Source organism: Caretta caretta, chromosome 7, assembly GCF_965140235.1.
Source record: "Caretta caretta isolate rCarCar2 chromosome 7, rCarCar1.hap1, whole genome shotgun sequence".
In the NCBI taxonomy this organism is placed as follows: Eukaryota; Metazoa; Chordata; order Testudines; family Cheloniidae; genus Caretta; species Caretta caretta.
In genome coordinates this window covers 96,815,548-96,843,276 of record NC_134212.1, presented here as the reverse complement: position 1 = coordinate 96,843,276, position 27,729 = coordinate 96,815,548, and the positions used below count along the sequence as shown (strand labels likewise).

General features: G+C 38.9%; 1 protein-coding gene across 1 annotated transcript in view; it reads left to right on the top strand.

The window, feature by feature from the left end:
• Window positions 1-27,729, top strand: part of ADGRA1 (adhesion G protein-coupled receptor A1) — a 467,766-nt gene that overhangs the window by 232,299 nt on the left and 207,738 nt on the right. The window contains exon 7 of the mRNA XM_048858295.2: window positions 14,741-14,954. Coding sequence (XP_048714252.1) covers window positions 14,741-14,954 — 214 coding nt within the window. The remainder of the gene's footprint in view (window positions 1-14,740; window positions 14,955-27,729) is intronic.

Genomic DNA, 27,729 nt, shown 5'->3' with positions numbered 1-27,729 from the left:
TGCTCCTACATCTCCAGCATGCTGTGTAGGTCTGTCTCGCCAAAGAATGACAAAGATCTATGTTTAGAACATGTCCCAGTGTGTCTACTTCATGGGATGGCTACTGAGACTGAACATTTGTTTTTCACCACTTACCCGGCAGGAAAGAGTATTTGTCCATTAAAAATACATTAATGCTTAATTTATTCAAATACAAAGAGCTATATTTAAAATATTTAAAATGTAATTAAAATTCAGAGTTATAGATGTATTCTAGGTGATGTCTGTCACATACATTCATGTGTTGCTGTTATGCATAAAGGTAGGTTAGAGTTTTCCTTTATTTCCAGGACATTCTTCCCCTACCCACCTTTTGAAATAGAAATTTAAAAAGGAAACCAAGTGAGAACTATAATTTGAATATTGTAAGTGTTCAGTCAAAATTGAGGTTTAAGGGTACAAGCAGTAAATTATTTAAAGTATTTGTGTTCTGAATCTCATTATAAGGTTATTAAGTGTGTGTGTGTGTGTGTTGAAATTGGGACAAAATTTCTGTTGCCCTAGAGATATGCAATGAATCGTCCATGCTATTCCAAATATGCTTTTCATATTTCAGATGCAATTCACAAGATCTTGTATGTCCTATCATTTCTATTTTGCTATCGTACATGCACCTTGTTATCATGCACTATAATAGACGGGCCCTTTAGCAGTATTCAAACTCACCACCATAGCATTTAGTGTAGAACCTAGCTGATTTCTGTTCCATCTTTGCTCTGTCTTATAAACCATAGCTAATCTGGAATTTAGGATTGATAATGGTCATTTTTAATAGAAAGAATACAGCTTTCAGTCAACAAAAACCTGTTTTTACATGAAAATGAGGTAGAGAAATCAAGAAAAAGATGGAATTATTATAATGATGGGTTAGGCCTTTGAATACTTTGTGTAATCAGTGATTCCTGTGGTGCTGCACTGCAATCATCGTTCAGTGCTGACAGAAGAGACAAGATAGGAGATTACTGTAAAATACTTTACCAACTCTTGATCTAAATGCCTGGAGCAGAATCACACTTCTCTTTTCCTGCATTTTTGCAAGGCGGGTGGGGTTTGTCTGGAAGGAGAGCCTACGAAGCAGAACATTTTTTTTTAACTCTCATGTGCCTTATAAAACTCAGCAGTGGGGCTGTAACCCTTTGGTGCAACGTCTTCATAATACTAGCTGAAAAGATTGTTTTGTTCTATACTTATCTGGGTCTTCAATAATTATTTAATCAATAAATAAATTGTGCTAGTGCCAGGATATGATTATCCGAGCATGTTTGTAGTTATATTAATCTGTACAAAGATAACTGGAAAATAACTAAGAATAGACCCTTAAATGGCTTCTGAATAGATTCTTTCCTATTTTGTGCTTTGCTTAAAGTGTACAATTTGAAAATGTGGGTATTCTATTGGTACTTAAGCACTTCAAATTATACACATTTCCAAAACTGAGGGATTGACAGATTATAGTTTTAGAAACAAGTGTCTCCATCTGCACTGCTCCTATTGCTGTGCGGACATTTTATGACTTGGTATATAGTATCTAATCCTGAGACACTCTTTCATGGTGAACAATCCTTGCATCTGTGATTAGTCTCTTTGAAGTCAATGAGACTTTTTGCAGAAGTATCAGTTGCAGGATTGGGCTCAGTCATTTGAATCAAGATTATCTCCAAGAGACAGCTGAGGATTAAAGATACCAATCATTTTTCCAGAGACATCCTTAGAATGAAAAACAGATGTTGTAAAGCAGTACTAAAATGTGTCTTCTGTGCTCTGCAAATGACATAATTCACGAGCGATTAAATCAGTTTCAGTTAAAAAATGTGTGTGCACAATTTTTTGTCAGGTTGGTCAAACCAAAAATTTACATTCTGCAAGAGTTCATAAGGTTACAAGGCTCTCCTAGAAATTAGCAGTAAACCAGTAGCAGGTTCCATTCAGTATCACTTGGCATGTCTCCTCATGCTTTCAAGGGTTTGTAAATAACAAGAAAATGAACATGGCATGTTTGATGTCAAACAAAAGATTTTCTCCTTTTTTGACATCCATCTGTAAACAAAGGTTTAATTTGTTTGTGGTCTTTAACTTAAAAAATCTGTTCAGAATATTTGGTGCTTATTTCATTCCTCATTTTGGTCTGATTCCCAAGGCTGAATACCAAAGTACTGATAGAAAAGAGCATCTAAGACCAGTTGTGAAGGGAGAAGTAAATTCGAAGTATTGCTGTTCCAAGATTACTCTAAATCGATATACCATGCAAGTTATTTAGCTTGATTTATGAAATACCAATGTTATATTTCATGCTCTACTAGGTGCCTTTTGACACAATAGATCACTGCACTAATGAACACTTAAATTCAATAGTACAATGTACCCTCAGTAAACAGTGATCACATTCACAGAAAGCACCTTATGAATTAAGGATGCTAGTTTAATGAATTGCTGTTACTGTAGTGATGGTATGTTTAACTTGTGTGGATTCTCTTAGGTTATTTTTCCATGTTCTCTGATCATGGACGATTACATTTTGCTAAGCTGTCATTTCATTCAGCCAGGTGGCCGATCTCCTCCAATGCCATGATTTCTGCTAATATGTACTGCTTGACACCATGCAACCATGCAATATCCTCGTAGTAGTAGTAGTGCTATCCTTTGAATGAGTTGTTAAATTGGCTTCCTTTCTAATATCTCTTTTAGCTGTTCAGATGTACATTAAAAATCACATAATTTTTTTAAAACTCCAGGGTATATTCCAAGCAACCTAGTGTAAAAAATTCATGTCTGCACACAACAGACACCATTACTGCGTAAATCGTATTCCACGCACACATGTCTGCACAGGGAGTGGGGACTAAACACTTGTCTATAATGGCCAAAACCGACCTCTACCATTTAACCAGGTAATATCAGCAGATCCATTAATCCCCTGCAGGCCAATCCCCAGAAAGCAATATCATACATTCATGCAAGTCCTGTGTATTACACTGGCTAAGTACATAGGACAAGTTCTAATTACAAAGGCAATCTATGAGTTATTACCAAGAGTACAATCGCTTCTGTTTACTTATACTGTTCGTCTACTACAAGAATTTAATCCATTATTCTATAAACAGTTTTGATATACCCTGAGTATGAAAGATACTATGTAAAAGAAACTTATCTGACTTTAAGCAGTATCTGTCCTTCTTGCTGTCTGTTTAAGATATGCTTTAAACTTCTTATTATTTAACGCTTATATGGCGGAAGCACCTTAAGTCTACAATTGGGTCTGGCCTCATTGTGCTGGGTGCCGTGCAAACATATAACAATGACAGTCCCTGCCCCAAAGAATTTATAATCCAAACGACAAGACAACAGGTGGATGACATAAACCAACAGGTCCGGGGGGAGACAAGGTAGCAACTATAACAGAATGTACCCAGTTCTCAGCCATCCAAGGAGCAGTGACTGCGACTCACTACCTGCTTAGGAATTCTTAGGTTGTCATTTTCTGTATGCATTTTGGCAGAAGTGAATTTTGAGGAGGGAGATCGGGGATAAGATGGTGGCTTTACAAATTTGTCCTTTCCATATTCAGGAGGAACAGCATCACAGGTAGAGAGAGTCACTTTCTTCTAACACCTAATGAGGATTAATATTAGAAAAATGAAAATCTTTTTATCCTTGGAGGTACTCTGCCTCTCTCTGGTTCACTACAGAGCTTCTGCCTAAATTACTTTCCCCATTTCTGTTCCCCATTACTGCCTAGCTTCCTGTTACAAATTTAAAGCAAGAGTACATATATTCTCATAACATATACCAAGACAAATGTTGAACTAGAACCCACAGGGCAAGAGGTGATGAGGTAGACCAAGAATAATATGGAAATGCACAATAGAAGGAAAATTGAAAGCTATCAGAATGACATGGGAAGATTGCAGTAGGAGACAGACAAAGTTGGAAAGCAGTGATGAGGGCCCTACGTTCTGCATAGAATAGAGAGGCATGCGAGAGCTATATAATGAGTATGTACAAATTATTATACATAGAATATGCTGATGCACAACTGTAGAGAGCTTAAAAATATATGGGGGTGGGGGGAAAGGGAAACCAGTGCAGAGATTAAGTGTGAGTGGGCATGGTCTTTAGCATAAATTGAAGTTCAGTAAATTAACATGATTTACCTTCAGGAGTTTAACTGTTGATCTCAAAAAATAAAAATTCTTATTAACTTTAAGGATGTGCATGACAAAAACTTAGAAGAAATTGTGGAGTATAGTTATATGCAAAAAACCATTTACCTGAGTAAGCATGTGCAGCATATGTATTACCAGGCCATGTCTTGGGAAAAACAGTTGAACCTGAAGGGTGAGAAATAAGGTGGAAAAGAACACCTGGGAGAGATGGGGATAGTATTAAATAAAGGTAGTGGAAGTTTTCTGGTTTGGGGAGAGATAGAAACAGAATAGGAACTAAAGGTGAGAGGATTGTTAACATTAGGGAGGGGCATATATTAGAATGTGGAGGAAAGGGTTTGTCAGCTGAAAATAAGAGGTGTGGAATAAGATACATTTTTGATGTTTTTCTGCTTCCAAAATTTGTGAATTTGTCTAGATATACAAAAATGGAAAATATCCTCAATTACATAATTATATGTCAAGAGACTATTGCCAAACATATGAAGGATCTTTTTTTGGCCTCATGGAAGATCTCAGTTAAATGATTAATCCTTTCAATATGATGCTGATGCATTTACTTGATGTGGTAAATTCTGTAGGATGCTGCCAATAAATAAAACCATTTGCATTTATTTCAGAAGGAATTATAATTGAAGAGAATGTGTGAGGTTTATGCATCGTGCATAGCAAGTTATGAATAACATCATGATAATCAACATGGAAATTATTATGAATGGCTTTGTTTTATTAGCATTAAGGGATTAACTGGCAAGTTAAAGTTTAAATCATTTTTGACACCCAGACCATCATACATTACAAAAAGTACTTACATATTCATGAGATTGACACACCACAATCTAATGCCACAATGTGGTACATTTTCCATGTTAATAGGAATTCCACATCTCCTTCTCTTTAAACTGCGTTGAAAATTATCCCATTATGCTGACGGAATAAGATCAGGAGTGATCTGAATTATCTGTCAAAAGCTGCAGGTTGTGCATTATAACTTTGGAAGTTGAAACTATGAAATATATTTTAAGTGTGCTTTCAAAATTAGATGAACTGGAGGTTCTACTAATGTTACTCATTGGCCTCAAACCTGCACTTGATTTACTACTGTGTAATAAGAGGAAGAGGGTTCAGGGAGCACAGCATGGGATGTGGTCTATGGATTGGAGGGCATGTCTACCTGTGCATTTTGGTAGTTTTAACTTTCACTGGTACAGAATTATGTCTGATTTATATTTAACTAATTTTATGTGCTTTGCGCAGAAGGCCGTGGATCTTGATTCTGCAAAAAGCCAATACGCTCAACAGAATTGATATGTAGCAATATTAGCCCCAACCTAATTAAAAATAAGATTACCAGTATGTATCAAAAAGTTGTAGATCTAAGTGGGAAGAGGAAAGCCCATGCAAATAATTTTAACCTCACAGCTCACAATATCCAGTTCTTGAGAATTCTGAAAAATTCTTTGCCCACGAACATGCAACTCTAGTAAATTTCCTATACTTCACAAAAGGATGAAGGAGAGGAGGGAAAGATGAGGATAGCCATTTCTTTGTAGGTAATATTACAAAATAACCATTCTAAACCACAATTTGTTGAACACACACTTTGTAATCCACACAAAGAAAGGAGTAGTTCCTTAACATTAACCAAAAATATAACTTCTACGAGATTTTTTTTATACCATCAGGATTTCATTATTTTCACAAAACTTTTTACATTACATGTAGTTGGTGAAGCATATTAAATCCTTACAAATAAATATTTGGCAACACACAGTACATTTTGTGATGTCTTAACATTCCTTTGTATTGTTTGCTCATTTACTTGCTAATTCACCAAATTCAATAATCCGAGTCATTAGTGTGAAGTCGTAAGCATAACGTATACTGTATAGGATTGCAAGGCTCATCTAATGAGTCATCCTGATGCGAGGTGCTAGAATCCTCCAGAAAGACACAAGGTAATTACTACTGAGTCATAATGCAACGTGCATCTTGTTTACTGTAGCCAGGGAACAAGAGGGGGCTGGTGGCAATCTCTTACAGACAGAGGGAAACAAGGCCTGGGACAGAGGAAGAGACTCTCTCTGTCTCATTTTCCCATCTGTTAACTGCAGATAATAGTACTTCTCTAACTTACAGGGGCATTGTGAAAATAAATACATTACAGGTTCTGTTGGGTTTAGATACTGTGGTGGGGGGGGGGCATATAAACACCTTAGACACATCCAGCTCCTTCCTCTCCTATGAAGGGGCCCCCAACCTCTGCATACTCATAACACCAATCTGTAACCATCCCCTCAGTGATAAGAGACGGCAAAATGAGGATATGGCTCAGGCTGTGTAATTGGATTTCTGCATGTGATGCAGGGACCCAGGTGGACTGAAGCCCTACACTGCTTAGACCCATATGGGTCTAAGATCTCCACTAAGGTCAGCCAGGGAGAAGTTTGCATATCATCCAATCACTTGCACATTTCCTTTAGTACTAAAGGAACAAGAACCAAGTTGCTGACATAAATTGCTCTCACTGGCTAATGGATTGGACCTGTAGTCAAGGTTTATCAAACACTGGTTATGCTCTATCAAACATGACTTATGAGGAGAGGCTGTGAGAACTAGGGTTATTTAGTCTGTAAAAGAGAAGAGTGAGGGGGGATTTGATAGGAGCCTTCAATTACCTGAATGGGGGTTCAAAAGAGGATGGAGCTAGGCAGTTCTCGGTGGTGGTAGTTGACAGAACAAGAAGCAATGGTCTCAAGTTGCAGTGGGGGAGGTCTAGGTTGGATATTTGGATACACTATTTCACAAGGAGGGTGGTGAAGCAGTGGAATGGGTTACCTAGGGAAGTGGTGGAATCGCCATCCTTAGAGGTTTTTAAGTTCCGGCATGACAAAGTCTTGGCTGGGATGATTTAGTTGGTGTTGGTCCTGCTTTGAGCAGGGGATTGGACTAGATGACCTCCTGAGGTCTCTTCCAACCCTAATATTCTATGATTCTATGACTGGCCTTTTAAATATTTCCTAGTGTAAGAGGCTGGCCATATCTGTTTCAATCAGGGGAGGGGGTCACTCCAGTAGCAGAGTGTCTTGCTTCTTTCCTGATCAAAGTTAGTAGGCTTTCCACAGTGTCACTGTCCAAATGCCAGTTGCCCATTTATAAGGCATATGAGCTGGGCTGAGCAAGAATCTGTTCACGGCAAAGAGGAGTTACAGAATGCCTAATAACTTATTCCACAGTGACCAAAGAATGGCTAAATATTTTTACTTCCCCACAAAATGGAAAATGGAAAACCCAGGAACTCATCAGATTTTGTGCATAGCACACGGTTGGACACGGACTACTTTCTACTAAGTAGGAGTAAGCTTTGGTTGTTTTTATGCACACTGAATAGTCAAGTTGGAATCTGAATAGTATTGTTGAAATAAATAGAATTACTTGCAGGGTAAGGTACTACTCAACCTGATGAAGGGTGTCAGGATCTGATCTTTGAGCTGTGAGACTCAATTCTGTTTTGTACTCATATAGAGAGAGAGAGAGAGAGAGAGTAGAAAAAATATGTTAAGCACAAGCTAAAGTGATTTTAGCCTCCAGATTGCTACCCCTTGCTATTTATCCATGTGGTCACCAGTGATACTGCCAAGAATGACCCTAAGCAGAACACTGCAGACTATGTGGCTCTGGGAGGAAGGATAACAGAGTTTGGGGTGCAAATGGTTTTCTCATCCATCCACCTTGTTGAAGGAAAAGGCCCTGGAAGGGACTGTGGAATTGTGAAAGGAAATGCGTGGTTATGCAGGTGTGTGTAGGTGAGAGGGCTTTGGCTTCTTTGACAACAAACTGATCTTCCAAGAAAGGGGATTACTATGCTGAGATGGACTCCATATATCAAATTCTCAGAGCAGCATCTTCGGATGTTGTCTGGCTAACCTGATAAGGAAAGGTTTAAATGAGGTCCTGTGGGGGATGGTGACAAAAATCCAGGCAAAGTGCATCTAGGCTAAACTAACTAAGATGGGGGGGCTACTTTATGGAGAAGGATGTAGAAATCACAACTGCATTATAAAGACAAAAAGAAAAGCAGCATGGCAGTCTGCAAAATATCTTTGATGCCTGTATACAAATGCAAGGGGTATGGGGAACAAGCAGGATGAATGGGAAGTCATGGTATATGAAGAAAATTATGACTTAATTGGCATCACATAAACTTGGTGGGAAAACTCCCATAATTGGAGTACCAAGAATGAGGGATATAGCTTGTTCCAAAAGGATAAGTATGCGAAAAAAGGAGATGTTGCACTGTACATCAAGTATGTGTACACTTGCTCTGAGGTCCAAGGGGAAGTGAGCAACAGACCTACTGAGAATCTCTGGGGGGGATAACAAGGGAAAAGAACAGTAGTGATGTTATTTGAGGGTCTATTAAAGACCACCAAATCAGGAAGAGGAAGTGGATGAATCATTCTGCAAGCAGGTAACAAGATTAGCTAACACACAGGAGCTGGTATTAATGGGGTATTTTAACTTCCCTCATTTCTGTTGGAAGACTATGGCAGCAAAACATAATATGTCCTGAAAATTCCTAGAACGTGTAGAGGACAGCTTTCTGATTCAGAAAGTTGAGGAAACAACTAGGGCATCGTTTTGGGTCTGGTTTTGACCAACAGAGATGAATTAGTTGCAAATTTGGAGGTGTAACTTGGAAGGAAGTGATCCTGATCTGATAGAATTCAAGATACTGTGGAAAGGAGGACATGAGAACAGCAAAACAAGGACACTGGACTTCAGAAAGGCAGATTTCAACTGACTCAGAGAAATAGTAGGAAAGGTTCATGGGAAGACCAATTAGGAAGAAAAGGAGTTGAAGGGGGTTGGTTTTTAAAAGATGTAATACTAGAGGCTCAAAATCAAGCTATTCCAACACAGAGGAAAGATAAGAAGAGCCACAGGAGGCCAATGTGGCTACAAAAGGAGCTTTTTAGTTCTCTAAAAACCAAAAGGGATACATACAGGAAAATGAAGGAGGGGCATGTCACCAAGGAAGTTTTCACGGTAAAAATGCAGGTGTGTAGGGACAAAATCAGGAAAGCTAAGGCAAACAATGAGTTACAGCTGGCAAGAAATATTAGAGACAACAGGAAGGGGTTCTTCAAATATGTCAGACAAAAAAATGGATCATGGATGGTGTGAATCTGTTGCTCAATAGAGAATATGAGCTGGTAACAGAAAATGATAGGACAGCAGAGCTGCTGAGTGCCTATTTTGTTTCAGTCTTCTCACAAAATATGACATGTGACCGGACAACTAGTGAAATTACCATGGACAATAAAGGGGAAGAGATGCAGATCAGGATAAGTAAAGAACACATCAGATATCTTCTGATGAATTTGAATGAATTCAAATCAGCAGGTCCAGATGCTATTCACCCAAGGGTACTGAAGGAATTAGCTGAAGAAATCTCTGAGTCACTGGCAATAATATTTACAAACTCATGGATGATAGGAGAGGTCCTGGAAGATTGTAGAAGGGCTAACCTACTGCCCATCTTTAGAAGGGGCAAAAAGGAGGTGCAGGAGAACTATAGACCAGACAGTCTGACTTTACCTGTGAAGCCACTAGAGCAATGTATAAAACATTCAATTTGTGAATACCTGGAGGATGAAGGGGTAATCTTTAGCAGCCACGCTGGCTGCTACTAAGAACAAATCATGCCAAACCAGCTTGATTTTCTTCTTTAACAGCATAACTGATTTGGTAGATGGGGGAATGAGGTGTACATAATATATTTATGAGGTGGACTTCAGCAAGGCTTTTGACACAGTCCCATTGGACATTCTGATAAGTAAGCTGGAGAAATGCGGGTTTGACAGAGCTACCAATGAGTGGTTAAACAACTGCAAACAAAGAGTAGCTATTAATGGAATGATGTGGGATTGGAGGGAGGTCTCAAGTGGGGTTCCACAGGGAGCTGTTCTGTGTCTGGTGTTGTTTAACATCTCTATTAAGGACCTGGATGTAGGCATAGAGAGCATACTGATCAAGTTTTCAGATGAGATAAAGATAGGGTGTGGTTGCCAATACTGTGGAGAATAGAGCTAAGATTCAGAGGAATCTTGATAAATTGGAGAACTGGACTATAGACAACAAAATGAAATTCAACAAAGACAAATGTAAGGTGCCACACTTAAGGGGAAAAAAAACAAATGCACAAATACAGAATGGGGGGAAACTGGCTTGGCAGCAGCACTGCTGAGAAGGATCTGGGAGTTGTGGTGGATCACAGCCTAAACGTGAGTCAGCAATGCAATGCTGTTGCAAAAAAAGCAAATGCAATTTTAGGTTGCATTAACAGAGGCATAGCATGCAAGTCATAGGAGGTGATAGTACTGCTCTATTTGGCGCTGGTTAGGCCTCAGCTGGAGTACTGTGTCCAATTTTGGTCACTAATGTATAGAAAGGATGTAGAGAAACTAGAAAGGGTCCAAAGGCAAGCAACAAAGATGATCAAAGGGATGTAATGAAAGCCATATGAGCAAAGGCTGAAGGAACTGGAGATGTTTAGTTTGGAAAAGAGGATATAAAGTGGGTACACGATAGCAGTCTTCAAATACTTGAAAGGCTGCCATAAAAAAAGATAAAGTTGTTCTCTTTTGCCACAGTGGACAGCACAAGAGGCAATGGGTTCAAACTACAGCATAGCAGATTTAGATTAAATCTCATGAAAAACTTCCTAACTGTAAGAACAGTAGGACAATGGAACTGACTGCCTCAGGAGGTTGTGAAAGCTTATTCACTGTAGGTTTTCAAAAGGAGGCTGGATAGCCTGTCTTGGATAGTTTAGACGCTCAAATCCTGCATCTTGGCAAGGGGTTAGACTAGATGACCCTTCTGGTCCCTTTTAACCCTGTGATTCTATATTATTGGCCTCTCATCTCTTTTGCATGTGCCTGGCTGTGAAATGAACATTTTATTTACTGCAGTATTTTCCAATAATCATATAATAGTCTTGTCTCAGCCTATTTAAAGATATTTGCGCTGCCAAACTGAAAATATGATTAAATATATGTGAGTAGTTTATAGGCATACATTTTATTTAAGTGCTTTTAATATTGGGGTTGGTGGAAGCTAGAATTTTATACACTTTGTTCAATTTGCAATATATTATTCAGACAAAAACAGCTGGGCACATTTAGAGATTTAGCAAATCTGTTAGTTTAATCAGATGAATAACTACTCCACAGTGACCCACTGATTGTGGGGCTTTTACTGGGTAGCGGGCTTTTACTGGGTAGCAGGCTTGTAGTTTGAACAACCAATATGCTGAAGCATACCACAGGTAGTTTTATTGTTGACCAAAATATATTTAAAGATATGTTTCAGCAAATGAACATGGTTTCATTTTGGCAGTCTTTGTGATGTTTTTAAAGAACATTTTAAATGCACTGAAACCTTGTTTTTAGGTTGTAAGATGTCCTGTTTGTACTGTAAAAGACACAAATGTCAAAAGCACTGGATACAGGTTGGTGAATCATGTGTGCAATGTGGTTTCTTTCCATCACAGTAAATGAGGTTTGCTGACTGTGACGTTTTGGGGACTACTGAGATCAGCAAGGAGTTGTCACTGCCTGCCCCGTAACCTTGAGAGCCTTTGTTTGTTTGTTATGGTTTGGATCCCTGACACCAGTAGTAGCCATCCTGCAAGCATTTAAGGAGGCTCACCTGCCCAGTTACTCTTTGCAGGGTGACTCCAACAGCCCTTCCAGTCCCTAGTCTCCCCAAATATTTCTTCCATGAGTTCTTAATTACCAGACACTCAGGCCATTCCCCTCTGGTTCATCACCCCCACAAGGTGTGAAAACCTAACCCCAGTTATCAGCTCCCTTTGGCATAAACACTCCACACAGTTTGCACACCAGAGACCTGCTTGGGATAAAAATAAACAAAAAGTTTATATAATAGAAAAATCACAGATGGAAAGGTGAAATCATAAGGGAAAGCAAACATAAAAGTTGCACAGAAAATAAAGATAAAGATACAACCTCAGGCTTTACACTTTCTTAGGTAAAATGTCTTTTCTAATAAGAGGCAAAGAGTCCTGTGGCACCTTATAGACTAACAGACGTATTGGAGCATAAGCTTTCGTGGGTGAATACCCACTTCGTCGGATGCGTATTTATAACTGCCTCTGGAAAGCTTATGCTCCAATACATCTGTTAGTCTATAAAGTGCGACAGGACTCTTTGCCGCTTTTACAGATCCAGACTAACATGGCTACCCCTCTGATACTTTTCTAATAAGAGTTACCTATTGCCTTAAAACAATTTCCCAGCAAGTTGTAGGCGGGATCCACTGTTCATGAGCATCCTCCTTTCTCAAGACTGTCCCCTGAGTTCTGGAAAAAAAGCTACAATCCCACATCTGCTTTTTAAAAGGCTTTTTTCCTTCTCTTCTCCTCTCCCTGCCCCCAAGTCTACCCTGACTCATGGTTAATCAGAATGGGGAAATTTCCTCCTGATTTGGTGTCCAGGAGTCAGAATATTCTTTTCAATTTTGAGTTGTCTAAATGTCTTTCCGTGAACTCTAGTGGTCCACCGTTGTCCTTTCCTGGACTGGACAACAGAGAGTTACTTTAAGCCTGTTGCACGTAAACAACTGGCTTGGCAGGTGCTGCTCTCTGCTTAACTTCTCACCATCCTGCCATGAGGTGTAGTTGAATTTCTGCCAGAGATTATAAGCACAATTTTCTATATACAAAAATACATACATTCATAACCAGTCTTGACCATTAAGTTCAGAACATTACAGGCTTTCATAAAAGACCTTGAACTGATATGTTTTTATTGTACAATAACACAATATGCAATCAGTTGGTTTAACTGATCATTTTGGGGGTTAAAACCTTCTGTTCTCCCCTTAGGGTGTCTGGACCATGATTGCCACACTGACTAAGGTTCGCTAGAATAGTTTTATTGGCTTTTTCACTAATCACTCAAACATACACTCTACAGTATTCATGGTAAAAAAAAATCATTGCACAGGAGGACATAATTTACTGGGCAAAAGAGGAATTTTGTTTTAGTCTGGGTAAATTTCCATCTGGTAGTCTCCAAGGTGGTAAGCTTTTTTCTCAAGCATTTAAGGAGGAGAATTTCAGATTACCAGATTACTTTGGATGCATCCTTTTAACTCAAATATGTGGCGACATTTTTCAGAAAATGGAACTGAATCCAAAACCATTCTCAGTTGTTGAAACTCCAGCTAAATGCAACTTAATTCCTTTCTTTGCTCTTCCTCCTTCTCAGTGGTTGTGGCAATGATTGTATGTCTTTAATTTTTGTCAAAGTGCTGTTAATTCTTTTTTCAATACAGCTTTGCTAGAGTAATAATTTACATGTTTAAAGACAAACTTTCTAATTTGTCCTGTTTTGCTTTAATAATCAGCAATAACAACTATTGTAGAACAACACTAACTTTTTATACTAAATGTGGATGGCTATAACAATCTGTGGATTTAGCCATTGTGGTTGCCAGCTGATTGCATAGGTGAACTGTGAAGAAAACAAATTTACCTTTTGCTCCAAGTTATGGTTAACCTAAAGGAGAGTTCCATTGGAAGTGAGTTGTCTTAGGGGGCATGTCTTTTAAAGTTAGCTGCAGCAGACATAGACAATCATCAGCTGACAAACAATTCAGCAGGTCTGATTACAGATGGTCCTTGATAGACAACATCTTTAAGTCTAAGATGTGCACTTGAACATAGCTGCAGAGTGTGTGTGTGTGTGTGTGTGTGTGTGTGTGTTTCACTAGTTGTAGAGAAAATAGATTTTCCCCACAAAAAATCTGATTATTCATGCTAGGAACTAAGTAGTGGGGCAAGTCATGATGAAGCTGAAGTTCAGTTCCTTGGAAGCCGCTATCGCTAGCTATGGGCTTGAGAAGCAGCTTCAGCCCCTCCACATCCACCTTAATTGTGAGGAACACTGTATCTATGTAAGCAGATCCAATAGCTCCTTCCCCAACTCACCCTCAACAGTTCCCTCTGCCTCAGCATATTTTGGGATGGTGCAGAGCCCATCTTCACAGTGCACATGAGGCACAAAAGTCACCTTGGGCAGCCATTGTGCCATTGCTTCCTGGTAAAATAAATGCAGAGGCAATGACTGAATTAACTTCGGAGAATCCCAATCAATGAAAAAGTAATAAGACAAACTCATGTGCAAGAGAATTCAGAAAAAAATCCATTCTGTGCATGATGGGTGCAGTATTATACATGGTGTGTAGCCGATATTGTATTTTTATTGCTTTATGCAGGAAAAGCAGTAGTAGATGTAGAGTAGATATTTGATTCCATATTTTGTCCTGTGCATGAAAAATGTTTGATCTTATCTGAAAGTGTTAAATTGTAGAACACTTGATTTCTTCTATAATGCATGCTGACACTTGTAGAAATAATAGCTATTAACAAAATCCAAGCAATTTTTGAAAAGCACACTATGGCCTGTTTTCCATTCCTTAAATAACAGGAATTTTTTTTTCTACAGCTGGACCTTTGGAACTGCCTCTTTTTGAACTGATACCATCACAAAGGCAGGTGGTTTTTCATGGAGACCGCTTGCCATTTCAGTGCACTGCAACATACGTTGACAACACTACCCAAGTACACTGGTACCATGACGGTCATCTTATTGGAACCGATGAAGAGAGTGGCATATTTGTGGAGGACAGCATAATACATGACTGCTGTTTAATTACACGGTAATGTATACACATTTTAATGATATACAGTACTGCAGGCAGTGCAAACAAATGCAAAATAAATAACAAGCCTAACAGGAATGTGCAGAAAGATTAGTTTGAGTTGGTGAAATGGAAGTGTTCCATATGCATGGTGTTGAACCTTAAGAGATAGAGGCATGGAATCGTCGTATCTATACATGGATGCATATTCTAACCTTCATTTTTCTAGTCTACATGCTACCATATTCAGATTAGAACTTGAAGAATCACTGAGAAAATGTTGGTGTCTCTGACTTGCTCTGGAATTGGGAGCTGGAGAAAACTCCAAGATAATGATTAGTGGTTCTGACACATAGGGTGATGAAAGGAATGGGAAAAAAATTAAATAAAGTTTTAATAACTCACTTTAATAACTTTAATAATAATAGGAGAACTTTAACTCTTAGCCAGACCACTTTTTGCTGAGACTATCTGGAACAGCAAAGTGGGATCCAGCTACGAAAAACTGTAAATAGAAGAGATTGGATGAATTTACTTAGGATCCAGCACATTATATACTATTATGATGGGAATCTTAGCCCTGGTCTACACTAGGACTTTAGGTCGAATTTAGCAGCGTTAAATTAACGTAAACCTGCACCCGTCCACACGATGAAGCCCTTTTTTTCGACTTAAAGGGCTCTTACAATCGATTTCCTTACTCCACCCCTGACAAGTGGATTAGCGCTTAAATCGGTCTTGCCGGGTCGAATTTGGGGTACTGTGGACACAATTCGATGGTATTGGCCTCCGGGAGCTATCCCAGAGTGCTCTATTGTGACCGCTCTGGACAGCACTCTCAACTCAGATGCACTGGCCAGGTAGACAGGAAAAGAACCGCAAACTTTTGAATCTCATTTCCTGTTTGGCCAGCGTGGCAAGCTGCGGGTGACCATGCAGAGCATGGTGACCATGCAGAGCTCAAGAAAAAAGGTGCAAAACGATTGTCTGCTGCTGCTTTCACGGAGGGAGGGAGGGAATGGGGGCCTGACGGTATGACGATATGTACCCAGAACCACCCCCAACAATGTTTTAGCCCCATCAGGCATTGGGATCTCAACCCAGAATTCCAATGGGCAGCGGAGACTGCTGGAACTGTGGGATAGCTACCCACAGTGCAACACTCCGGAAGTCGACGCTTGCCTCGGTACTGTGGAAGTATTCCACCAAGTTAATGCACTTAGAGCATTTTCTGTGGGGACACACACACTCGAATATATAAAAATGATTTCTAAAAAACCGACTTCTATAAATTCGATCTAATTTCATAGTGTAGACATACCCTTACAGTTACTTTAATTAGATAAACTTGTCTTTTGCATCTGGTTAGAACCTGTCTTTACAGGTATCTACAATCTTAGCTATGACCATCCTCAGATATCCTCAGATGTTTTAGATGTGAAAAAATGTTGAAAGAATAGAGTAGCATATAATTGAAGTAAAAGGTTGATTGCATAAAAAACATATTTTTAAAATATCATCTAATAAAAAGGTTGTCTGATAGTGAACATACCATGTTGGCTTGTGCCTCTGTTTTGTCTTTTAGTTTTTCCCTCCCTTTATTTTTATTCATATATTTGTTTTTGGTTCCCATTATGTTGGCAAAAACTAGCTCTGAAAGCAACTAACCTATTGTAAATATCCCTTCAGCAGATCCCCAGCCAGTTTCCCTATGTGATCAGGAAGAATCAATCCTTTAAGGCTGTTTGTATTCTTTACCACCACCTTTCTCTATCTAAAAAACACAGTGAAAGTAACCATACTAATTGCCTTTTGGAACATCATTAATTTATTTCCACCTCAACCACTTTCTATTAATGTAATTTACCCAAAATGCTTCTTGAACTGTCAAACTAAGGTTATGGAAGGGTTGTTTTGTATATAATAAATTGCTTCCAAACCATTTGGGGCTTTCCTACTTTAGTGATTTTTGCGGAGTCTCCTTATTGGCGATTTGACCCTATTTGGTTTTTGATAGATGGAGAGATGTGGAAGAGATCTATTCTTTCATCTATTAATTTGTAATAGCAATGTCAAGGGGTGTAATGGATAATGAACAAGAATATTATACCAATTAAGATGGTAATGCCAAGTGTATGAGCTGGTATAAGTGCTGCTAAATCACTTTAATTTAAGCATGTGCTCCTTATTTCCATGATATCAGAATTAAGAGACATACTCTTAATTACCATCATTACACTCTTCAACCAAATTGTATTTTATACTATATGAAGAATTTGTAGGAAGGGAGAGGGTCATAGTACACTGAAGTATTAAATTGTCTGATCATATTAGGGTCTGCAAAATTGCTACTGCTTCCTCTTTAAAAAGTTAGATTATGGAGCAATGAAACTGAATTTATTTATGATTGCCAGCTGTGCGTCCAATCATAAAATAAAAATCTAGGCCTATAGTAATACTTCAATAAAGATTATGGGGCTTCTGTCTACCACTTTAAAGGGTGCTCTTAAACAGATGCTTGAAATTACTATGTTATAATAGTGTATGGAATATTGATGGATCTGGAAACATTAATTTGCTGATGGACTGTAGACTAGAAAGTTTCTTTTTTTAAACAGTACAATGCTAAAGACATATTATATGCAATATGCAAAATGACTCTGCCAAGGTATTTTCAGAATATTTAAAAATTGGAAGTGTAAAACAAATTATTTTCATGACTGACTTTATTTTCTCGATTGGTTGTAGATTTCACTTTTTATACATTACAGCCCCTATCCTGTAATACTTCAGTTTGTTATATGTCAAGGCCCCAATCCTGCTGGCATAGTGCTGCCATTGAACTTATGGCTCTGTGTGGGTGCTGGGGCCCACCAAAATAGGGCTCATCGTAGCATCAGGGCTTACCGTTGCTTATGAGTGCAGTGCTGTTAAAACTGGTCTCTCTTGTTCTTCTATTATTATTAAACAAAACTATTCTTCAAATAATTAATGTTAAAAAAGTTGTTTGGACTCTGCAAACAGATACTAAAAATACATTAGTAAAATTTTAGTCCTAAAATCACTTGACAGCATTTTCTAAGCTTTATGTCATTGTATAGAGTGGTTTTGTTTATATTTGCTGCAGTTATTATTACTGTTTCAGAGTAACAGCCGTGTTAGTCTGTATTCGCAAAAAGAAAAGGAGTACTTGTGGCACCTTAGAGACTAACCAATTTATTTGAGCATGAGCTTTCTGTAGCTCACGAAAGCTCATGCTCAAATAAATTGGTTAGTCTCTAAGGTGCCACAAGTACCCCTTTTCTTATTATTACTGTGTTTTACTGTAGTCCTTAGGGTCCCCAGTCATAGACTACCACTCTGTGATAGGCACTGTACAACTCTAAATAAAAAATCCCTCCCCTGAGGAACTTACATAGTATCAGTACATAAATAAAACTACTCCTTCCTGCAGTTCGTAAAGTACTGCCTACTGCCCTCCTATGCATGTAGCTCCCATTGAAATCTATTCTGTTCCTGTGATTGCACTGAGGGCAGAATTTGACCCATAATGCTTAGCAGCTTATGGTTCTACTTCTGACGCTGACTTTGAACAAAGAGGTGCTGTTCCAAAAGCAACTTATTTAAACAGTTGTAGATTATTATTTTATTTGGTAGCTCCAGATTTCCAGATATTTGTAGACATGGATTTGTAACAAAAGTATCCTCCTAAATCTTTCCATTTTATTAATTGGCAACATGCAAGGATAGAATATCAAATGCATATTTATGTCTCATGGTAAAACAAAATAAAATAAATACTTTTTCTTCTGCTAATTATAGATTTTTGAAACCGTAGTCTGTCTTGATATTTTTCTTGGCAAAGGGTATTTCCTTATGGGATATTCAAAAGGGTGTTTTCAATTCTGCTGCTAGCTCACATTTACCATTTCTTGCCAACAATAATAGTATTTGATTTTGCTCATGTTGAACTTTCCGTCATTATTCGTGTGCGTCATATCCAGAAATTGACTTGTTTGTACCAAGGCAGTGCTAGTTTCTTAGGGCTAGACCATTAGATTGGGGCCTAGCTCAAGGTAAGGGGCAGGGCAATAACACATGATCCCTGGAGCAGCCCAGAAGGGAGACTAACTCATTTGAGCACCATCATCCTCCTGATCTTCTCACTGTTCTGGGGAGGGTGTCACAGTATTTGCTTACTGATACACTGGCATAACTAAAACTTACAGGTGTGTGTGGAGTCTAGGCTCCAGCTACTCCCTTCAGCACTTCCCACCCACTTTGGGGTGAGGGTGGGAAATGTAGCCTGCTTCCCACTTTCACAGGAAGCTATAATACAGTGCATTAGCACAAGGAGTAAGGGAGATGACTAATACCCCCTGTAATCCCTGCTGCTTGAATGCAAGGTGTGCCACAATCTGGCCTTTAGTTTGTAGGGAAAATCCAGTGGTTTGATATAGTAGCCACCCTTTTACTGATGACTTAGCTACTGGGGGCTTTTTAGGACTTAAGGACCTTTTAAAAATTGGGATTTTAAATGAAACTGAGGAGACAATTTTAAGTAAAGGTGTGAAATAAAGAGCAGGATTGATACATAGACAGTGAAGACATTGACACTCTGATTTATACTGTCATCTCATTTTTGTCCCATTCTATTTGCTGTCCTTTGAGTTTACACACGTGGACTCCAATCCTGCAAACCCTCTAGGCACACAAGTAACGTTGAGGGCTATTTGCATATGTACAGTGATTTAATGTGTAAATATTTCAGGATTATAGTTTATGAAATGGTTTGGTAGCACAAAGGTCTTAGATTTGATAACAGTTTATGATAAATTATAGATATTCTAGGAGACTACACATTATCAGCGCTTTTCTAAAACTGTTCTTTTGGTTTTGTTTTCCACTGGCTGGGCAGATAATGTTATTTTTTACAAAAAAATTCTCTTCTACCTAAGGACTTGCTCAGTTTTACTTCCAGGTAAAAGCAGCCTTTCTGCCAACAGAAGCGTTATGTACAGCAAACGACAGCTATCTCCTCACACTTCAACCCATTTTTGTACTTTATTGTTCTGAGGAGTTGCCAGTAAGCAGGTACTACAATTATATAGTTTAGCATTGATCTTTTTTTTTTAGATTTTCTGTTCAAAGAGAAAATATTGTAGTTGTCAAGAATCCATCAGCTCCTCAGTAGTGAGAGATTTTTTTCAGCTAATTGCATTAGTTACCCAATAGACTGTAATGACTACTTTAGAGATACTTTGTTCTATCCTGTAAATACTTATTTAGACAGTGTTTAACAGCACTTATTTGGCTTTCGTGGTTGCTGTGGGGCTATTATGGTTTGTGAGGCTCTTTTTGAAAATAGTGAATTGTGCAGTAGGTTAAGAACCCATGAAAGTAGATGTTGCTAATGGGAAAACTAGCATGCCCTTAACTGAAGCCGAGATAGTAGGTGCTATTAGAAGGCACATTATTCACATCATCTAAGTACTTGATCGTCATGCTATGTAGATTCAAATGCCACCATGAATTTATGCCGATATGTCCCACCCATGAACCATTGCAAATGATAGTTTTCCTTTTAAAATGTGTCCAAAGTATAGAGCTGTGAGCTGCCATAGATGTACATTTAGAGTATTTAGAATACATTACCAAAAGGAAATATGCCTAGGAATCTGAGCTTTTCATACACGTAGCATTTCCTCATGCTTTTCCAGCAGAGTCCTCTGCATATGTTGTGATGAGCTGTCTTGGACTGAGTGTTAATGATTAAGGAAAGAGGAAACACCTGTTTGAGACAATAAGAACAAAATTACCACTGATCCTTTAAGAGATGCAAGGGTAGGAGAAAAAAGGAGTGAACTAAAATTCTGCAGAGTGCATACTCCTTAAAGCTCCTGTTCCTGGAGGAAAGTGATTAGATGTAAATCGCAGATTTTTTTGTAAGTAAGTTTATAATCCTCATGGTTGCAAAGGAAAGTTCGAAAACAGGACGCACAAAGACTCAAAAACCAGAAAGCAAATAAAAAGCTCAACGCTTTTTACAAAATATATCATGATCTTAAAGCCAATCTCATGATTTTTTAGTTTCTGACTCATTATTTATAAATTGTTGGGATTGATAATACTTCAGTTGGCAAAGGAATTTCATTGGGTGAGAGGAAGAGTTGCAAAAGCATGCTAACAAAATGAGGATGGGACAAGGTGTGGCTGTTGAGAGAGAACACGCTGTGGGCATCAAGACGTGCCAAGAGTTAGGCTGTCAGTTTCATGGCAATTTTGAGATCCAGCAGAAGGAATGACACATTTGCAGAAGTTCTGGTGGAAAGGAAGTGGGGAACTAGTGATTTCCAGATTCTCTTATCAGTTTTTGGCAGAACTGGTAACCATACATTTCCACGGGAAGAGTTGTGAGTGAACTTGTGGTGGTGCTAATATGTTAGGAGCATTTTGAGAGTTGTGTTCCAGAGATAAATAGATTGCAACCCAGATGCATAATTAGGTGAGGCTATATGAGTGTAAAGTGATGACAGAGTCTGGGAGACTTAATCTAGGCAAGACAAAAAGACAACGGTTGTGAGGATAAGTGGAGAGACCAAGAAATCTGATTCATCCAATAGATTTTTGAGAAGGACTTTATGTACTGCTGTCAGTTACCTCTTGGTGATGGATGAGCAGCTAAAGGGCATATTCAGAGGCCAGTGGTAATCAGCAGTAATTGTATAGTGCTGATATTTTGTTTGTACATCATTTGAGCAGCAATCTTGGGTTCTATTTGATGCTTAATTGCTGAACAGCTAGGTAAATGACTTAGCAAAGCAAAAACTCATTTAACTTGTAAATCAATGCTCCTACACCATTTTGAGATTACCTTAAACTTCAGACTGTGCAACAGACAAAGGATACTGAAAGCACAAAAAGTCCTTATTGCTAATACTTTTAGAAAAGAATCCCATCTCACACAGTATTTTTAGACTGTAAAAAAAATGTTAAAAATCAGTGCAGTTTTTTTGGAAGGATACAGACATAGGGCTTAATTATCTGTGAAGAACAAGAGAGTTTTCACATTAATTAATTGGAAGAGTAATGTTAGGATTTTTCTGAAATAATCTGAATTGATTAAATAAAATCCAGTGATAAGGGAGATGATTTACCATTTGTAACTTATTAAAGATGTGAGAATAGTTTAAAATAAATTTGTGAACTAAATGTATGAATCCTGTGGAAAACAACAGGGGCAGATATGGTACTTTCTACTTGTTTGATGGAATAAAGGCAACTGCAAAAAGTTGTCTTGTGATATACTATCTGACTGCTTAATTTTGAGAATACTGAAATATTAAGAGATAAGAACATTAATCAAAACAAGTATTGTAAAGTGAAACGTTTTGGCTGAAAGGCTAAAAACAATTCTTGTTTCCTAAAGAAAATAGGAACTGATAGCTATCTTGGGGCCCACTCATCTCCCTATGAGATGTACTTAGAGGGGACCCTGCACAATTGAATCTTCCAGCATGGAACGGTGGAAGGGTCAGCTGCCTCTGTGGCACTGATCTCCCCTTCCCTCACTTCCCCCACCCACAAGCCATCAGCAGTATATCAGGTCAGGATCTGTGTGTGGAGAAAGAGTTGGCCTGGACTGGAGGATGCAGGTAGTGCACACAAGCCCCACAGGGAATCTGAGCCTATCAGGGCTCATTGAGAACATCCTGAGCAGCCCTTGGCAACTCACCACCCTGGCAGGAATCAAGACACTTTTTGACTGTTTATAGCCCTTTGATCTGGCAACTGCCCACTCTGGCAAAACAAGATGTATAACATGTTGGAGACAGGATTTTTGAAGTCAACAGTTTGCCCCATTGTCTTTCAAGTGTCTACCTAGATGTTCTTATCTGGGAAGTCATTGGATTGCTTCCCTGTTTGTTATTCCCATAGCCTTCTCTTGCTAAATCAATGCATTCACACATGCAAATCTTCTGACCCCAGTAACCCTGACTGACCAGGTTTCATACAGTATTCATAAATTGTTACATTTCAATATTCATAAGTACAAGTGATTAGATAGCAGCCACACTTCAGCCATACTGCTGTGCAAGCATTTGAACTACAAACTTGAGAAAGAAATAATTTCAAATTAAAAAATTAGTTAGTGTAGTGAACTGAGCATTGCCTTTTTCTGGCTAGTCCCAAAGGCCTGTAATCAAGTAATCAAGAATCATCAAAAAGAGGTTAACACTTCTCGTGAATCATCTGGGAAATGTTTTTACTTAAAAAGCTTTTTATGCAATTTTGACTCTGTTGGACTGATTGTCACAATGATATTTTTGTCTGAAAACCTCTCCTAGTGTACAAGTCACAAGAACTATGCAAGTGGAATAAAACTTTCTCAGGATACAATATTCCAGTCTATAGAATACTACTTCTCCGAGAGCAAATGGAAGATGTACAACAGGTCTAACTGCATTGTACCAAACAACTGCTGTGGCAGTCGAACGAATTCCAATATAGCTGACTATTTATTGTCTGCTGATATTTTTTTAAAGCAATAAAACAAACTACACCCCTCCCCCAAGCCTTTCAACTAGTGAACCGTTGGCTAATTAATAAATGTACAGTATACTTTAAAAAAACACCAGGCCAGATCCTGCCCTGTTAGGGCAGCTTTATAGCACTCTTCTGGTACAAAACCCAGTTGTCAGATGATTTACCCAACCTAGAGGAATCCTTGAGTGGCGTGTACCTGCTCTTTTGACAAGTTCTGTGTGGGCAAGGCTCTCTTATGTCCCAGCTAACTCTGGTTGCTGAGAGAAATTAGAGCAGCTCGCCCTCCTGATGAATGGATTGGTACAGATTGGATCCAGGAGGCATAAGACCACTTTCGCATACAGCCCTTTGAACACTCCGTAGCTACAGCTGAGTATCTGGGCTCTGACTATATCTGATGGGCTTCGAGATTAAAAAAGCTAATCTGTCATGTGTTACAGACAGTCAGTATGCAGCAGATTTCCCATTGCACAGTGAGAAATTGCCACTTGTCTCCAATATTAATATTTCTGTATTTATTATCTTATTTATGAGAAATTATTTCAATGGAACTGTACACTGAGTCACAGAATCACTGACCCTACTTTGAAAACATATACTTCACCTTTGGCCAAGTACTTGGTGGCAGATGGAGCGTATTATCCTATGACAATGTTGACCATTGATGTCTCTTCATTCAGTATCATTCATTTGAATAACAGAAATAAAACTAATCTCCAGGATCATTTGTCTCCTGTGTTGAAGGTATATGTCTTATATTTTTGTCAACATATTTTTATTGTAATGCTGCAATAGATCACTTTCTCCATTCCATTAACATCTCTTAAATTTAATCCACAGTGTAGCATGTTAGGCACTATTTAAATCACAATGAAACTTAATGTTTAATATAGTCAATATTTTGAGTGTCTGTTTTTTCAACACATAGATTGAATTAAATGATTAGTAATGTGTTTTATATATTTGATCAGAAGAAATAGAAAATACAGTGTATTGAATTTGCTATGACTTTGACAAATTGATTACACCTGGAATATATTTGCTAGACCTCGTCTGTGTTGCATAGAAGACCCTGAATAAGTACTTTAATCTTCCCTTTCTCTTGCTGCTGCCTGACACAAATTTTCTTTAAAAGTCCATCAGTTCTCTAAAGATATTTATTTCCTGGGCAATTCTGACAATTGGTCAGAGAGATCAGATTAGCAATATAAATTTGTTTTAAATGCCCAGACTTCCACATTGTCTTTTGATTTTCCATGCTTTAACCTTTTATCCTCCGTGAAAGACTGCATTCCCAGCAGCAGCAGACTCCAGGGATCATCATTTTTTAAATTCTTTGTTAGCATTAATAATTTATGGAGGCTTGGATTAAATATAGGCTATGCCGGCTTTTTGCCTAAATTGTGGAAACCAATTCTCTGTGTCTGTCTGTCTGTCTGAAGAAGAATGCCACAAAAGTTAAAAACCTGTTCATGTTCCAGTAATTTATTTTTGTTTTTCCCCTGTACGGAGATTGGTTCTTGCAAAGTTATATAGGAAATTCGGTCAGATTCTAAAACCTTTCTGAAGGAAAGATTATCAAAATAGGCTGCTGTAGTCTCCCCCTCCCTTGGTTGTTGTTTTTTCTGACATGTAAATGACTATCAGAATGTAAGATAAATGTTGCTAAGGTATTACTTGGGGACAAGAAATGAGTAACTCTGCAAAACATGACCTAGTTCCGATCTGCCTAATTAGTTATGCATAGCTATAATGAAGAAAATCTATGCTTCAAATGAAAATCTTTTGCCATAGGTTAACTGATTAAATGGATATGCTTTCTGCCTGTATTAAGCTTCCTCACTTAGCAATGACCAACACTGCAGGGTGTTGTAGAGTATTATAACGACTTTTCATGGAACAGTTTCAGTTGCATATTGTGGTTAATTTTCCAGCATGTCAATCATTACATTTGAGAGAGGACTCCTATCATGCATGAGTTCTCCCAGCACAAAGAGGAAAAAATATGTATATCCTTGCGATAGGGTTTGCAGACCCCTCACTAAGACTAAAGGGGTGATGGAGCAGTACTGGGCCAAGAAGGCCCTGGCCCTCAGCAGCTGCGAAGCATGCTCCAAATAGGAGACCTGTTTGAAATGGGACTCTGGCAATCAAGCTGCTGGGAGAGTGTAAAAGAGGCTGTACCCAGGGAGGAAGCCAGTTAGTACCTTCTAGGAATACACAGGGGAAGGAATGTGGGTAAGGCCCAACCAGTCAGCCAGAAACCTGCCCCTTTTTCTCTCCCCTTCTCCCTGACAAGGAGGAAATCACTGAACACTGCGAAGTGAGCTGGGAAGCCCCAGCCGACTGTCAGAATCACTGAGACTACTTGAACACCCTTCTGTCAGAAGGGAAGCAGAGAGCTGTGACCATTCCCCAAACGAAGAAAGTCCGTGGGTGGTGGTGGTGGTGGAGGGGGGGTTTGGAGGTGGCCCAGGAGAGGCTGGTCTGGGGTATCAGCCAGAGAGGATAGACACATCCCTTGGGCTCTGGACCATGTGCAGAGAGATCACCCGGGTCTCCTTACTCTTCCCTTTGCCCCAGTCCAACATAGAGAAGGACAGACTGTAACTTGGCTGCCTGACCCTGAGATTGCCTGACAAAGCCCCCTATCCCTCCGGACTTTGGAGACTGTTGTGCCACAGCATGTCCACTGAGCCAGAAGGCCTCTGAGTGAACCCCACTACAATCGTCTTCCTTGCTTTCAAGGTTCTGTGTTATAATTGAACAACATTTGTGCTACTCGGCCCTTTGACCTCATCAGGCAGCTTTCCAGTCAGAACACTTCCATTCCAAATTGCAGTAATCCCCTCTTGTGAACACCTAGGCTTTCCTGGACTGTACCTCTTGGCATGTCACAAGTTTCTATTGGAAATGGCAACTACTGCACTTCTCAAGAAGAGAGAGAGAATCCATTCCAATTTTAGGAAAGGCATGATGCCCGCTGCAGTGAGCTCTTTCTGTCCTCTGCTTCACCCCTTGGAAAACTCACTACTGCCACAAGGTCTGCTGAGTGAACTCGTGGGAATGATCCTTAGCCTTTGTGGGATCTGAAGGAGAGATGGCAGCCAGAGGCACAACTAAATGCATCTCTTGTGAGCAGGAGGGACCAGAAGCCTCCATCCTCCTCATGTCTTGATTCCTCTCTGATCAAGCTGCCTAAATTCAGCATTCTTCTAGGCTCATGTGGGGACTGAGAGTTTCTACCTGTTGCCAAGACTCACCACCATCCTCAAGGAAGCTCAAGAGCAGCCTGTTATTAGGAGCCAAAAACCACTATTATTATTGGAACCTTTGAGAAGGCTGCTATAGTAATGCCAAGACACAGCATAAGTAGTGTACCTCCTGGAAAGATTTACAAAGGAGTATAAAATTCTATACGGACCCATGCTTTCCTTAAAGTCTTCCAGAAACCTGAAGTTGCTAAGGATTATAGGTGAAAAAATGTTTAAGACATCATGTTGAGTGGCAGGACAATTTACAGACTTCTCTTTTTAAGAATGTAAAAGGTTTCTCTACTTGACCAGTTCCCAAAAAGCCTCCGGGGGGAATAAAATCAATTAATCATTTGTCATATCCAGATGGTAAGAAAATGAACAATTTCACCATTGGGCTCTCTACCCAAAATGTTCCTAGAGGAATATAAATTCATTCTTAATTTGCCATGGCCAGATGGTAATTCATACCCTAGTCATTATGAAGGGTCTTCTGCTTTGCTTAACGCTGGATCTGGCCTTTTATTTTGTCCACCATTAGTCAAGGCTCATAGAAGGCTAAATGAGTCTGAATGTCAGCTTCCTCATATGATCTCAGACAACGCTGATCTCTTGTACTTCTAATGTAAGGACTGATGTTATGCTAGTAAATATTTGCCTTTGGAGCTGTGTGAAAACTGAGTTAATTACAAACAAAGACTATGTTTAGTAGTAGTTAAGATTATGGAAAAACTTCATGCAATCAGAACCTTAAAAGAATGCAAATAAGAAGTTAAGGGGAAAGACATGTACATTCCTTTCCACCTTCATATTTCCCACAATGCTGTTGATAATGCAGTCCAGTACCCCCATAAGGCTTTCACATCTGTATCCAGCAGATACCCAAAAGCAACTTCAACTTCATCAAACTTGTACTCAAATGCAAAACCTTAACAGTGATCTCATCTGCTTTTTTATCAATTATATCAATAGGTTAGCTCATCTGACTGTCA